General features: G+C 44.2%; 1 protein-coding gene across 2 annotated transcripts in view; it reads right to left on the minus strand.

Moving 5' to 3' along the window:
- The window catches only part of ddah1 (dimethylarginine dimethylaminohydrolase 1), a 41,651-nt gene that overhangs the window by 7,000 nt on the left and 17,736 nt on the right, over window positions 1–16,915 (minus strand). For both annotated transcript variants that reach the window (XM_057038995.1, XM_057038994.1), the window contains exons 3-4: window positions 3,298–3,397; window positions 2,488–2,561 (exon numbers count right to left, since the gene is read on the minus strand). In XM_057038995.1, the coding sequence (XP_056894975.1) occupies window positions 2,488–2,561; window positions 3,298–3,397 (174 nt within the window). The remainder of the gene's footprint in view (window positions 1–2,487; window positions 2,562–3,297; window positions 3,398–16,915) is intronic.

Raw genomic sequence — 16,915 nt, forward strand, 5'->3', positions numbered from 1 at the left:
AGAGGGATATCTGGTTAAAGAGCAGAGCTGGAAACAGCTCAGAGATGCTTTTTTTGTCCGTGCAGCTGATAAGAGATTCAACCGTGCGCGTCACGTGCTCAAACAGGGCATCAGGCGGCGTTTCAAACAGTGTTGGGGACCGATGGTGGAGCTCTTTACACAGGAACCTACATCAGGCTGATAATTGATCCTCAAAACTTAAATATTCAGGCGAGAGTGTAGACTAATCCTGAAATAATGAACAAAAATACACTATTTAAAGATTAAAGTGAGGACTGCTGTGGTTTTCTTGTTATCAGAGCTTGTTTAACACATGGATGCTGAGAAAAACCTTGTGAATTCCAAAGGTCAAATACCTGCTGGGAATATCTACTTAATCCACTCAAAGATGAAAAGGGCGCGTTGATGTGATTGGTAGAACACACCACACCTCTAAACTTCATTGTTGATTGATATGCGGCTCACGTTTGTGCGACATGTGAACATTTGTGCAGCACAGCAGGACGTTGGGGTTTTTCTTTCATGTTTTCGTTGCCGTCGACAGTTGATTTTGGAGCGGCTCCTTCGTTAAAACGTCAGTTGAAACTTTTGCAGGACTCAAACTCGCTGGTCCTTGTTTAAATTGCAGCATACGCTGCTGAAACAACATCCTCTCAATGTGTTTTGATTTGCAGTTTTACAGGGCTGAAGGTTTTCCTACATTCCAGATGACGGTTTGAGCATTTGGTACGAAGACCCGAGGGGTTGCGTTTTCAACAGTGACCCGATACAGAGCTGTAATAAAGATCGGGAATATTTTCCGAGGCCTTTACTTCAGAATCTGTACGAACACATTCACATGAATGTAAAACTGTGCTTTGTGGCCAAGAAAAGATCTTTCAACGGACTTCCATGTGTTTTTTCAATCAGATGATATGTTTTGAATAGTTTTTAGAGCTCCTGGCTCCAGACGAGCTTATGAAGAATTGTGTACGTTTTCCAGTCAAGTATATGTTAACACGTTAAAGGTCATTGTAATGCATCATTAGTGCAATTAAAGCGCTGAGTTTTGCTGAAAAGTGATCATGAATGAGTAACAGAATAGCTTTTGGCAGCCCAGCTCTCCAAAACCCAAAATTATGGCAATCTCGACGTTTTCCTGAACCCTTTTCCTTTGCATTTGTTTTTGCAGATGCTAAAGGACAACTGGGAATTATGTAATATGAACTTTGTTCATTGCTTATCCACACACGAGGAGTTCTGTTGCAGGGTAAAAGTAGAAATGTGAGGCTCACAGAACTTTGCCGCCTTATCAAAAACGATCGAGAACTCAAAGACAGACTGAAGGCACCTTTCATCTGTGCTAAGACGCTAATATGCTGCTAACATGATAGCAAGCCGGAGCGCCACTGCGTCACACGTGTTTGTGCTTTATCTGACACTCGCCGCAGAAGAAAAGCACGAAAGGCCTTAATATTCTGAAGGAACTCAATCAGTAGCACGATCTGTTCTGCCCTCTGCAGGGACCCGGAGCCAAGAGCTTCAACATCTGTGCGCAGTTGTGGAGTGCTAAACAAACCTGGCAGCAAAACGATCCTCCGTTCGATAAAGAAAGGAAAAAACAACAGCGAAAGAGGGATCGCGCTGATAAAAAATGGAAAAACAATAATGGATGCTCAAGTGATTTTTCCGAGTGTCGTTTACTAGAGACGCATCATTAAGTCCCGAGCTATCAAAGAAAAACGGAGGAATCCGTGATGAGGGATTCAAATCGAAGACAGATGGGACGATAAACGCAAATCTGGGTTCTTCGTGTCTCGACCCACTTCTCAACTTTTGATGCTATGTGTTCAAACCGGGGCCACGTCACTTCGCTGCTTCGAATTAATTATTCTTTATCTCCTAATCCAAACAGAACATTTGTTGGGATTTGTGCGTCAGTCGTCCAGTTATTTAATTCATTCATGACAATGGGGAAGCCAATTAAAATCTAAGCTGGTTGTTTGGAATACAAGCTGCAAATACAGCTAAAACAGGACTGAGATGAAGCCGTCCCTGTCATGTAATCTATAAGTGATTGGTGTCTTTGAACGCTGAGGTCAAACTGCCAGGAGAGAACAACATCCAGATTTAGCTCCGAGTTTAAAGCTAGATTTATGACTGCACATCAGTCCGACTCGTTTTCCCCCGTGTGGCAGGTTTGAACCCTTCATGCGTTTGACATTCGACCTAAGGTGTGATGGAAATATGAAAGTGTTCATTCTAGAACAGAATATACACCAAAAAGTGAAGAGATGGTTGATTTATGTGGCAGCAAGTCGACAGAGAGATGAATAACTCTCTGTGGTGGGATGGATGAGAGGTGGAGGATTCAAGATAAACGAGGCTGGAGCGGCGAGCAAAAATACCGGTCACAGACTCCTGAGCGATTCTCACAGAACGCACGATTGTCCATTTTCCCAGAGAGTTTCCCATCTATGGAAAAAGGCCTCCGTAATCAACGCTCACCTTGAAGGCATCGGCGAGGATCTCTGCTCCTCTCTGATTGGTCCGTTTGGAAAGACCCACAAAGAACTCCCGGCCTGAAATAGAAAACACTAATGTCACCATAGCAAATATACATACATATTTGAGTTTAAATTGAAAACTAACATTGACCAGGAAGATACTGGCGTGTCGCGTCTTTAGCCATGCCGCCATCCCAACACTTTGCACTGAGAAAAGCAACAAGCGTGATGACGGGGGCACGAGCAGACAGCCCTGGATATTTGGCGAGGCTGCAGGAGCAGGGATGGGCTCCCGATGTAGCTGCTCAGCCTTTACAGAATGAGCCACTGGCTGTTCTGCCAACAGGAAATGTTTCTAACCCTTCCATGTGAAACCCATTTCAGCTGGAAGGAACAGGAGCACAAAGCCAGTGTCTAGAAACCCAATTAAGTGTACCATGCTTTTTCCTAGCTGCCTGCACACAGTAGAAGGCTCTGACCTGCATTTTAACCCACCGCAAGACTGCACGGGAATGTATGGGAGAATGAAGGGAGACCACCCTGATGGCGGCGCATCAATTTTAGTGCCTGATGCCAGAGTGAAAAGGTCACGATTTAACCATGCGATGCGGTACGCGGCGTCTTCGCTGTGAATTATATTTCAAGGAAAATTACGCTTAATGTGGGGCGCTAGGAGAAAGAAAACCATCTAAGATTACTGAGAGCCAAACTAGAGAAAAGAAAACTGCAAATGGTTTTTGGATTCTGGAGAAGAAGACGCTGCAAAAACTGACTGGAGGCGTGGAGCCATTAAACGGTGGCGAGGCCGTACCTGTAAAGAGAACATCTCCCCCGTCCAGAATGGCGTTCTCGTCAGTCATTTCCACAATGTTGAGGTTCAGTTTCTTCAGGGCTTCTTTCATGACCTCAGTCTGGAGGGGGGAGAAGAAGCAGAGACATTGAAATCATCTGGTCATATCACACGGAAGGCCTCAGCTCCGTTTCTCTCATGTCTGTAAGAGGGAAAAAGAAGATTTATTTCCTTCTGGTTCTGTGAAGACCATTAACCTGCGGTGGCAGCATTACTCAGGTTCAGCACAACGCAGTGCAACTCCAGCGGCAGGTCGCGATGACATCATTTTAATGGGCCGTAGAATGATGTCATTTTAGAGGAGGCATGTTAAAGCCGTCATAGTGCAGCGTTTGTGGAAAACAGCCTTGACAAAGAAACAACAACCCCCCCAAATGGCTCCCTGTAGCCTCACCTTGTGGTTTTGGTAACGATAGACATAGGGATTCCAAAAACACCCCTCTGGATGGAAGCCCACCTGCTTTTGACCTGCATGTCCTCTGTGCTGACCTAACACTGAGGAAAGAACGCATCCATCCTGGTTGAACCTCTGCCCGGCCGATCTGTAGCCCGACCGCCCAGGCGGATTTTACTGTCCTGTTTTCGGGGGGCTCCTGTCAGCGAAGTTTCCGAGGCCAGCCGTGTTAGCGGGAGCATCAGTATTTCCACAAGCCCTATCTGGCTATGACCTCAGCCTGCTAACCGAGCATCGTGGCCAACAAGATGGTTCTGGTTCTCCTCAGTTGATGGGGGTTGAACCATGAGGTCACCCAGGTGGACTGCCATGCTGGCTAACACAATGAAAGACTGAATACACACAAACGCCACTTTATTTACACCTCCCCTAATGGATAACAGACAAATTACTGTATGAAAAAAACCAAAACTATAAATATTACAAAAAATACTGGATTAGTCATCTACAAACATCAACTTTGGGCAATGAATTAACAACGGACATGTAATAAATCACATTCATTTATCAAAAACTTTATTAAAACAAGTCAGGACTGTACAGTGGCCGTTTCTGAGACTGTTCCTTTAAATCTCCTTTTTCCTGTGATTTTATGACTCTATGTTCAGATTCCAGACACAGGAGAATCCCACAGCATAATCAAACCTTCCCGGCCGCTGTTTCATCTTCACTACACGCTGATCATTTAAACCAGGCGTAACACAGTGTCCTGCCAAGCAACTGGGTTGGCAGATTTCAGAGTGGTTTCTTCAGATCTCTGAAAGCCGCAGTGTGGATCACATTAACAACAGGTAAGAACAAATCCCTCCTTGCCCTCTGGCTTTTATTAACTTTGGTTTGTATATATTGGGCGGGGGTGTAAACACTCCACATGGTTTACAGATTAGTCCCGATGATGTGTTGTATGTGTATCCCATTTCTGTGGAATCTGTGAAGTTATTCCAGCTTCATCAGTGATTCACACACCAAATATTTGATAGCATCATCTAAAATAGGCCAGGCCCGGGTTACGAAAAGACCACATCTCCGACTCCAGATCTCCAGCCACTGCTTCCTCCTCTCGGCTTCTGGAGCCCAGACTATCGTAGCGGGCTGCAGCCCAGGAATCTGCAGAGCTGTACGAAGTAGCCCTGACTTCATCCCTCTGGCATTTCCTCTGACATCACTGGAGGTGACGTGACCAGAAAGATTTCGGGCCCGCCTCCCTCACCGTGTGAGACGTAACGGGCCCCCGCGCAAAGGCGGCGGCATATTATCGTCTCTTTAGGCATAAAGAGGACATCATTAAGCCTTCACACGGGCACCCCAAAACACACGAGCTCATTAGCTTGAATGAGGGAGTTTCTATGTGACGGGTGATGAGCAAACACAAAAACAGGCACAAACTGTAGATAAATGCATTAATACCATGTCGTCACGTTCAAGAGGCACAAGGTTCGGGGGGGGGGGGGGGGGGGGGGTGATGTCATGTGCTTATGTATACAATTTGTTAATGCTAAGACATATGAAGGACTACAAGAACTTACTGCAAATATACAACGGCTGCTGCCCATATGCTGCAGCACAAACAGGGAAGACTCAACTGAAATCTTTGGTGAAATCATTCTGCGGGATGAGGCCACTGAACGGCTTCCAACATCAGTTTCCAATGACCTCAATGTATAGAGCGCATCGCCATTGTTTAACTGCTGCTGTACTTTAAGTCAGAACACCTGTGGCCCTCAGCGAGGCCCTCAGTTTGCATCCATACGTAGCGTTCCACATTTGGCTTTGTTTTGTGGCTTTGGAAGGGCTTTACTTAGCAACAGAGCGACCCGGGTCTGGGTCTATCCCCAGCACGGGTGCTGGCGACGTCACACGAGGTGAATCCGTCCCTCTGAACCCCTCATCACAATCATTCAACCTGCTTTTTGTCAAATGTCCACCTCAACATGGTCAACTGGAATTCATCTGATTTTAATTTTTAGACACAAAGGTGGATTGAGAAACCTCTCCTTTCCCCCTGTAGGGTTTTCAGCAAAGATGAATCACTTGCTGCTAAATTAAATCTACTGTAGAGTCATGCTTGATACACAAACACACTCTGGTGTCCTTTATTCCCAATATGCTCTGACAAATTAAAAAAAAAAAATTTCCTCCACTCTGACCTTTTGTCTGTTTCTCTGGTATTTTCCTTTTAGACTCTTGTGGCTGCTTAAAGAATGTTCCTACAGTAGTTTCTCATGCAGAGTAAAATATTATCTAATTATAAGGGACATCCAATATCCCCACCCTGCTGGAATGCCAGCTGAATGTGCCAGCTCCCCAACACACACACACACACACACCACACACACACACACACACGTACACACACACACACACAGAGTGTTTGGCCCAGCACTGTTACATGCTGTTAGCCAGCTCCCGGCTTTGAATGAAAAAGGCCTTTAAAAATTCATTAGGGGCCGAAGCCTTCAAGATCCAGTTGGTCTGCCTGCCACATTCCTGCCGTTCCAGGACAGGACAGAGGAGAAGGAACAGAGAGAAGCCTTTTATTTGAGGCTTTTTTTATTTTTTTCTCTCCCTTCTATCTTCCCTGGTACCCGTGGATATCGCATTCTGCTAAAAAGGGCCATGGCTCTGATGGAGCACAGTGCATTTGGAATGGGAGTAGAGCAACTAACAATGGCATTCCTGAAGGTCATCCTAGCCCCTTTACACCAAGCAACAGGGTCCCACGCTCCAACATAATGGGGATACAGCATTCCTCTGCACCTCACAAGCACGGAGGTTAACCTCTTTAGGCAGCAAAACCATCTGGCTTTATTGCGCAATTGTTTTCATGTAGTTTCTAATGCCACAAGCAGCAGCTGCAAGATGACTGGTTCTGTTTTCCAAGCTTATTTTTCCAAGTAATCCATTTTATAAATAAATGCTCACTCTCCTTTTCATGTCCATTGCTCACAACTGTTCTACCATATTGCACAACAGAATCCTGAATGCTTTTCATTCTAAATCCATCCATCCATCCATCCATCCATCCATCCATCCATCCATCCATCCATCCATCCATCCATCCATCCATCCATCCATCCATCCATCCTCCATCCATCCATCCATCCATCCATCCATCCATCCATCCATCCATCCATCCATCCATCCATCCTCTACCACTTATCTGGGGTCGGGTCGCGGGGGCAGCAGCCTAAGAAGAGAAGCCCAGACTTCCCTCTCCCCAGCTACTTCTTCCAGCTCATCCGGGGGGATCCCCAGGCGTTCCCAGACCAGTCGAGAGTCATAGTCTCTCCAACGTGTCCTGGGTCTTCCCGGGGGTCTCCTACCGGAGGGACATGCCCTGAACACCTCACCAGGGAGGTGCCCAGGGGGCATCCTGACTAGGTGCCCAAGCCACCTCTATCTCTAAGGGAGAGCCCAGCCACCCTACGGAGGAAGCTCATTTCGGCCGCTTGTACCCGTGAGCTTGTTCTTTCGGTCATTACCCAAAGCTCATGACCATAGGTGAGGGTAGGAACGAAGATCGACTGGTAAATCGAGAGCTTCGCCTTTTGGCTCTGCTCTCTCTTAACCACTACGGACCGGTGAGTCCGCATTACTGCGGATGCCGCGCCGATCCGCCTGTCGATCTCCTGCTCTCTAATTAATATTAATATACTCTCTCTCTCTAATTAATATTATATTGATCGTAAAAATGACATCTTCAGGTCTGATCACTGACGTGGCGCTTTGGCCCAAGAAATACTTAAGTGCAAATGCAGTAAATAAAAACATGTTCACTCTATCACCATGGGTACAAATTGCTAGCTAGCTAGCTTCCCAAAAAGAAGACAGATCTGAGTTAGGTTAGATCCAAAGTCCAAAGACCTTCTGACAGAATGTGTGCAATGATAATTAAGAGCAATCGACCCAGTGGACATGGATAAGACCATAAACACAATACATGCATGTTAATTACACAGTGGCTGAGCTCGTTCTCTTCCCTTGGTCACAGTGAGCACACTTAAACCTCTTAATCAAATAATTAAACTAAGAGGCTCGGGTGATGGCTTCATGAATGTTACATTAAAAAGCTTCAATAAATAGCAGCACTGAGAAAAACAAAATCTCCAGAAGGTGTAATGGGGCCCTCAGAGGCCTATTATTCATTACACACACGCACACTGAACACAAAGACGCTGCACACAGAACAAACGACAATCCGAGAGTGTGAAGCTCTGCTATCGGAAATCAGCACTTAATGATGGTTTTTCTTCCCTCCGTCTCTGTGCAGGAAACCCAATCACAAAGGAGCCATATATGAGTCACACAGGTGGGAGCACATATGGAAAATGGAAGCGGTCTTATGCTGTCATGATGAACAAACGGTACATTCCTCAAAGGGAAAGAAGTGCCAGAGGTTGCGCTGTCACGGTCTGTAATGAAAGTATGAAGTGACAACAAGTCATTTAGTAGCTGCCAAGACAAAACAAACACTCCGTGGCCTGTCCTTGTGCTATCCAAACAAATCCAGAGTGTGTGTTAGAACATACCTGTGGTTAACCAAGCCATGACATCCACCCCTCTCCTGCAATCCCCCCACCAGCTTTGGGATTACATAAATGCTGAGAAGTAGGTCAACATGAAGGCATGCACAGTTAACAGTAGCGGATCTGGAGACCCTCGCACCACATCTACCACAAAGATCTGGCAGTCCGCCGGAGTATAAAGAGCCGTTTCAGCCAAAGCTACTATGCTGTCAGAGTGCTTTCACTTGGGGCTCACAGGATATCAGGGCTCTGAGGAGGAAAATGCTCTTAAAGCGTTCAGAGCAGTTGGAATGGTACAAGATGGTTTTGGAAAGATTATGTGGAAAAAAGCAAAAGAAAACAACAAAAAAAACAACAAATTGATGACTTAAACCTACAGTATATTCAATGTGTGTAAGGTCAAGATGACTACATTTAAGGAAACTGAGAAAAGATGCTGTGGACAACATCCTTAGACAAAATTATGAATCTATATTAAAGATGTATCTCTGAAACTGACAAACCACAACACAAAACACAACCCAAAATGTCCTACCAAGGATATAAATGCATATAATGGTAACCGACCCCTCTATCCACCCTCATCAAGTTCCTAGGAGCTACATCCTGGATCCAGGAGCTACCATGGCATTATTTAACTGGAGAAAATATTTGAATCGTCCGGGCTAACATTCATCAGAATTAAGTCAGCCAAACTTAGCTGAATCTTATCTGTTCAGAACATTATTAACTTCAGCTTATTTTTCTCAGCTTTCAGCCAAGTGTATCTCTTCTAGAAGGATCCTTATTCTGATTCTAACTTTGTTATAAGTCAATCAGTATTTAATTGTATGGCACATTTTGTACATAAAGTAGCACAAACAAACAAGAAAAACAATAAAACCTAAAAAAAACCTTTTTTGGGGGGGGGGGGGGGCATTTATATAAATTTCCTACATACAGCTCCTTTAATTTCAAAATACAACAAAGGAATTCAAGGAATCCTGAACAGGACGGTGCCAAGAACACCTTTAGCCTTTGACACACTGCAACGATGTACCAGAAAAACTGTCAAATGCACGATAATACGCGGTCCCAGAATTGAGATGTTGGGAAACTTTACTAGTGAATGATGACTGACTAGTGTGCCATGAACACTAACACCCCAGCTGGTCAAAGTGCTAGTCATGTAGAGAGACACCTACGCAGAGCCAAAGACTGCAAAAATAAACAGAAATATGAGTCTATTTGACAAGTCCAGAGTGTGTCCCAGAGCAAATAAAGTGTTCACCCCAATCAGCAGGACTGTAAAGAATGTGTCTCCTGCCTACCTCTCACTGTGATGGCTCCACAAATACAGTAAAGCTGCAGGCTAGGAGCTGTTGGAAAGAAGAGGCTGTTGATTACGAGTGGAAATGAGCCCCCATCGAGGGGGAAAAAACAGAATGGGCTTCAGGAAATACGTTTCCACCTGGAACCAACTGTTCCATGTTTATGGGATGTGACCCCTATAGACTGGATCTCTGAAAATCCATTAAATGCAGCCCCTGGATAACTGGTCAGGTTCAATGGAAAATATTTTGGTAGTCACTGTTTATGCTGGATTTCTTTTTTTTAAATATTATTATTATTGTCATTTAATTATCTGGCGATCCGTACACTTCTTGCTGCATGAGTGTCAGAAATGGTTGTTAGCATTCACGAGGAACAACTGCCCATCTTCCAGGTCGTTCTGCTCTATATGCAACCAGTGCCAGTAAAGTGATTTTATTACCCAGATTTCCTGTGCAGTATGACATCAATTGGAAAAGAAGTGAAAAATTCCAAAGACAGTGTCTTGAGATGCACACTGTTAAGGTTAGATGAGTTAAAGGTCTTTCCACGTTTATTTTTTAGAAGGTTATAAACCTCCTCTATTCGGTCCTAGCTCAAAGAAAACCACAGTAGGAGAGTTTATACCTCGTCTTCGGCCTACCTGTGCTGACAGACAGAAGACCACCCTGTCGTGAGAGTGATAAGGCGAGGAGTCCAAGGCTGCAACTCTGTGGTTGTCAATCACTCCATGGACTTGTGACCTGTCCAGGGTGTATTATTACTTTTCACCTCAATTCAGTTCACTAATGCCTTCGTCAAGGTGAGCACACATAGACAGAACTGGCCGTTGGGGTGGGGGGTTGATCAACCTGAGCAACTAACAACAAGCAGCAGAAAAATGAGAAATAATCACGCCGACTAATTCACTTCCTGACTGCGGGAGCTACCCACCTCTCAAAACCTCAAACTGAATGAAAAAAGTCTCCTGGGACTCCTGGGTCAGAAGGAGATGCAAATGAGATGACGTGGGACCCCCGTCTTGTTTGTTTTCCTTCCAAGGACCCCGGCAAAGTCAGAGTAAAAATACCCCAAGCTCCCACATAATTTAAGCTGGTTCAACATTTGTGAGGCCAAAGGTGTACCAGAGAACGGAATGCCCATCAAAGTACACCCCATAGCCTCGTTGAAACTGCATAGCATACTCCTCTATCCTAAAGGTCGAGGACAACCTCAGACGTCAATGTCAACAAAATGTTCTTCTTAAAGGCTTCCCCCACTCCCGCTCTCCCATTTCCCTCCCATGCAGGGAGTCCTCGGTGTATGGTGTTGGCTTGCTTATGGAAAGAGGAACCCCCCGGCTAAAAGGTCAGGGAAGCCACGCAAGTAAAGGGGAGGATATGGGGTGTCAGACTCAAAGAATTTTGACCTCACTGGATAGGAATAGGGTCGCCGCTGCGAAACTCCACAAATGTTCTCCCAGGGTGGTTTTGTTCCTCCGTGGATGTTCGGTATACAACCCTGATCTCATGACAATTCATGAGCAAATAAAGTTGTTTTTGTCTTTCCATATTCGTATCATTTTCATGTTCTGATGCGCGTCCAGCTGTTGCTCATCTGCGCTCTGTCAAATATATGAAAAACAGCATGGAAATATAGCTCATTCCGCAGAAAGAAAATAACATCGTACCGAAGGGCTACACCCACACTTTCCAAAAAATGCAGTGATATGTTCCCAATGGGGGAAAAAGCTGTTTGCCCAGCAAACTGCAGACGGACTGCCCTTTTTAAGGGATTTCCCAAAACAGCCATGTGAAAGCGAGCTGCATGGGGGAAGGCTGGTATGGAAAATGAGGAAAATCACTTTTAATCTTGAAAGCAGGGAGACGTCAACCGTATTGGCCAGAAGGCTTCCCATAAATGTAAATGAAGGGCTTTCCCAGAAAGACTTTTTCCCCCCTTCTTTAAACATGAAACAAGAGGTCAGCTGCTAACGTTAACCATCAGGGCCAGATTCAGGCATCTGACTTTAAAGTACAATAGAAGAAAACCACATGGAATTAACTATTCCTCTGGGGTTTGGTAGTAAAGTAGGCTTTTTTAATGCGTTTGAGTTGAGCAGACAGTAAGCAGAGGAATCTGAGAATCCAGAACTGAAGCTGAAGTTGTGGTGTTGTATTAGTTGTTTGTTGCACACTGGCTGATTTACTGTTTCAATTAAAAAACTTGAGCTACAAATCTAGAATCAACAACAAGAAGTGAAGTCTTTCACTTGAATCTCTTTGTTGAGCATATCGGCTGTTAAGTGAGGTTAAAGTAGCTATAAATCTGGTTTTGTATTGTATAACAAAACTGGCAACTGTTCAGGGTGAGAACCACAGGGATGTTCTGTACCTCAGCACTGTTTCAGAAAGGCCTTTTTGCACATCTCTCTCCTCCATTCATTTCCTTTTCTGATATAAGGAAAAGACACAAGGGTATTCTTTTATGCATCAGTTCAGCATGAGCTCACACATTATGTAACTTTAATGAGAGACGTATCTCTGAACTTCAGGGTCTTGACAGTGAGAAACAGCAGCTGAACTAAAATGCTTTAGATCTCCCTTCAGGTTCAGATCATGTCACAGTTCCACACGAATGATGAATCGTTCTCAAACCAAAATGATGTTTAAGGTTTTTATGACTGTATTTTCCCTTGTGACGCCGTTAATACAGCTCGCCCTTAATGACCCGTCACTGGAAAAAGGGTTGCATTACTTCAACGTTAACGATCCCTCAGGAAGAAACAATTAAATTAAATCTGAGCAGGATTTTGGTGGCTTTGGCATTTATAAATTCTGTTCTTGTGTTAATTAAGAGCATCTAAATGAATGATAATGGACTCCCAGGATGCAATAGCTACATCATTCTGACTGATGCATCCCAGCTTGGCAATAAGTGACAAGGCAAGCTTTCTTGTTATCATGGAAGGTAACCTTCTCTTTAACTGACTATGCTTTCCCACCTAAGTGGGATGTAACCTCGTGCAGTTATTTCTACTAATTACATATATGTCTGCGGACTGAGGCAGAAAATCAGAGCGCAGAGTTGAAAACATGACCAAGTTGCTGTGAGACGAGAACACGTGACTATCTAATCACCTCTGCCCACCAAGGAATGCTAACATTTTCTCGGTTGGAAAATTAAATGAAGAATTTGCCTTTAATTTGCAGATATAAAAGCAAAACCTTCTTCATTGGGTTTAGACTCTTGAGTGCTTGGAAGAAGACCAAGAATCCGAATAATTGACTGTATTTCAACCAGTAAAAGATACTGTGTAATTCCTTAGTAATCTAGTACTCTGCCCCCTCCACGGAAGCCTCTTTCTGCTTTCCTGTGTGTGATAAAAGGCCGCCAGCAGACATCTCTGTCCTTGAGCGTTTGAAGATACACATGTAATTGTTTGTGCCTCAGAGGACCACAGGATTCCCCTCCCTTACCTCCTGCTCTAAATCTAGACTCACAAGGCCACAGAAGTTGCCCCTTACCCTCAGGCTTCCATGCAAAAACACTGACAGCGCTGCAGTGAAATGAGACAGACTGTAATGGAAACGGCACACTTTCCAGACACTTGAGGGAATAGAAAGCATCTCTGCCGAAGGCTTGTCAGAAAAAAAACATACAGACTACCAACCCTGGCCTCCAGCCCCGCTATTCCTCTACTCCTCTGGACAACGGGCCATCTCGACTTTCAGGAAATAACTGGGCAGGTTTCATAATGATTAGAACACAGACATTACAGAAAATAAACCCTCAAGTTAGGGGATCTTTCAAAGAAAACAATAACAGTGAAAGGCGTAATCTGATGGGGATTCTGTATCCTGAATGTCCTTGTGAATTTCCAATTCATCTCACATGCTTGCTCATTCTACTTTAATGTCTGGAGCCGTATAGCATAACTTTAGGTTATATAATGAAGGGTGAAGGTCTTTGTCTGTATGATAAGAGTCAAGATCATTTAAACAAAGCTGATACCATTTAGAATAAAAAGCTCTCTATAAAGTGTCTTGTGCATATGTCCAAGGTGGTCCAAGGTTGTACTTGATGTCTTCGTGGGTAGTTGGTTTGGAGTTTGATTTGCTTTTTGCAGAACTATTGAAATTACAGTTAAACAACTACAGTCTGTAGGATTTTTGTGATCAATCCAGGCAGGACATCCATTGATCTTCCTCAGAGTCCCCAAAGTGCTCATATGCAGGATCACACAACTCACACTAGCCTTGCGATTAATTGTACAAGTGTGGCTGAATCATTTGCTCAGCTTATTAGACCTTAAAGGCTTCATTTTATATCGCAGAAGATTAAATCTGGATGGTTATTTTTCTTATTAATACAAACTGGTCACATTTATGTCATCTGACCGGGATATTTCCAACAGTTGGGTGCAGTTTTAAATCCTGCAGCTAATATTGCAGCTAAATTGTATTAAAACCTCGAGACCATATTGTGGGATGCCGAGGGCAAAACCATGTTTAGAGAAGCCGTGAGCCTAAAAAATTGTGTCGCCCCTCGTGCTTCAGGCGTAAAGGTGGATCACGTTTTGACCTTTTTTGCTAAACCAGTCATCTTCCATCTGATAACATACTCACTTCTTCAGAGACTTTTAAAACCTTCCCATTCTTGACATTCCCAGGATGGTGTGACCTCATTGGATGAACGAAGCTGGTAGGAAAATAGCCCCCGGCTAAGAATTTGCTTCAACATGGAAAGTTAAGCTAACAAAGAATGCATGACTGTGTGCAAACTTGACTGTGGCAGCACTTGAGAGCGAAAACAACATGTTTTCCTTTCTGAGCCTCATTTCACTTCAATGTGCAGGTTATTTTGTAGCTGTAAATGCCAAAGTTAAGAATCAAATTATGCAGGATTCTGCCTCTAAGGAGTGACGTGCATGCACACACAAACACTCGCATATTGTGAGCAGTGCGGCAGCTCTACAACACATCTGTGCAAGCTCAAACCTCATGACCTTCCAGATCTAAGGAGAGATTAACTGCACCTTATAAGTATTAATGAGTAGGGAAAAAAAGATTTAATTTGCTGCCTGAAAGAAAAGGTGTCCAACTTGTGATGCAATGCACATTTCTGAAAAACCAAACAATAAGATAGATCTATTATTATAGACAAATCATGATTTGCTGCTCCCAACACGTCTTGTATACATACTGCCCAGCGACCATTGCCATGAGTGGGAAATGGACTGTACTATAGAGCTTTTCTAGTTGTAACTACACAAATTGCTTTACATTACTGTCTGCATTCACCCTTTCACGCCCACACACCGATAATCATTCATGCCCATTGAAACACAGGAGTCGGCGCTATTCTGAGTCTTGGTGTCGTGCTCAAGGGCACTAACATGTGTCAGATGCCCTCCCTCTCGCTGGAGCTCAACCACCTGAGTGACAGCTGCCTATGACTGATGTCATGACAACACAATAGAATGTTTTACTGTAACGTCAGAATCAGGAAACACGTACACGTAAAATACTCTAAAATGGGCAGCAAAATAAATTTTGGACCAATCAGCATTTCGCACTGGAGAGACAGTTATACTCCTAACTGAGCTCTGAAAACATCCATTTTCCCAGCTCTGCTGAATCATTTACCAAAACTGAGGTGGAAAAAAAACATATATGAGCACAGAGTCTGGCTTTTACGTAATGCCAGCAGCCAGAACCACAGGATGCATACGGGGAAGCAGAGAAAACAAACACTGAAGGATGTCCTTTCTGAATACTTGATGCTTTTCCCAGCCACAAATACCAAAGTTCGCCCGGGACACTGCAAAACCAATTCACTCTAGACCGACCTGTGATTTTACCTTATAAGGATTTAGAGGCTTTAAGTCATGTGTACGTGTGTATACGTGTCAGCCTGCGTGGACGGTAGGTCTGTTAGTGAAGGTTGGTAAAAGTCGAGCTGTTTGCTCTTTGGTATCATCTAGAGGTAGTGTCTTTGGCAGCTCCTCCGATGGTTTAGGACAGCTTTACACTGATGAGGACAACATTCCACTTGATTTAAAGTCATTCCATTCCTGCGGCCTGTAACATACACAAACACAGTAACCTGCTGGTAGAGGTGGGTCTGAATCGGAAGACCGTTGGAATTACAACCTCAATCCAAAGCCCCGCTTCCTCTGCAGGTCCTAAACATCTTCCATTACATACATACTGTTAGATGTTCCAATACTGGTGGATGAAGTGTATATCTATACGTTAAGGAGGAGGAGGAACGAAGGAAGGAAGAAAAAATACAGTAATAGTGAATTAATCAATTTCACTTTCTATTGTGCAGATGGAACAGAGAACACATGGAGAGAGAGGGAATTTGCAAGCCGACGCGTAGTGAGGAGTGGTTTCACACGTGGTGGCTACAGAATATTCCCATCCTTTCCTTTCAGGCTGACACCTTAGATACCAGGAGACTGGTAACTACACTGGCAGAGGCGGTCCCTATATCAAAATGAGATCATGTTTTTGTCAGTCAAATAACGAGACCAACCCACTAATCATTTCCCATTATAACAATTAGAGAGCCAAGCATAAGTGGTTTCCCCGCCTGTAACCGCATGATGTGTGTGGCAGACTGTAGCTCCTCCACCACCTAGTTTGAGTGTTGGCTCCCCGTACTCCAGGTATGGAGATAATGACGGCACGAGGGGAGTTGCTCTGTCCTCGGCAACCAATTGGAGACACGCTTGTTTTAACAGGCCCACATTTCAGCATTGAAATCAAACATAGTCTAAAATGATCATCAAGCTGTGTTTATTTCCAGTCGTCTTGTGTGGTGGTGCCGTTGCCCTGAGTATCTGAACAACCTTTATTGGTACGGTACATTAAAAAGAGAACTCATTATCATAGAACACATTAACAAGGTTGTGAAAGATTTTCTTGACTCCAGTAAAGTCTCACAAAAGGTTTCTTCCGTCTCAGTTTTGTGTGTCGGCCCTGAGCGCATACAAAATGTCATTTCTCTCTCTATATCCCTGTCCGAGGATTCAAATCACCCCGTCCTTGAGTAAATAGGACACATGAAGAGCATGAGTATTATGGCAATGATTACACAGGAAAACCATGTCCGGCATTCTGCCTTACAAAGGCAAGGCCATGGAGTTCACACTTAAGGTTGAGAGGACACATGTAGCAGATCACAGAGACCGCCACACAGTCATCCTCATAAGCAATCAGGCAAGCGTGCATGCGCGTGCACGCTCTGCTCTGGGCAGCCCCTCAACTGTCAAGTCAACAGCTGATGGTCTATACATACA

Source organism: Takifugu flavidus, chromosome 7, assembly GCF_003711565.1.
Source record: "Takifugu flavidus isolate HTHZ2018 chromosome 7, ASM371156v2, whole genome shotgun sequence".
Classification (NCBI taxonomy): Eukaryota; Metazoa; Chordata; class Actinopteri; order Tetraodontiformes; family Tetraodontidae; genus Takifugu; species Takifugu flavidus.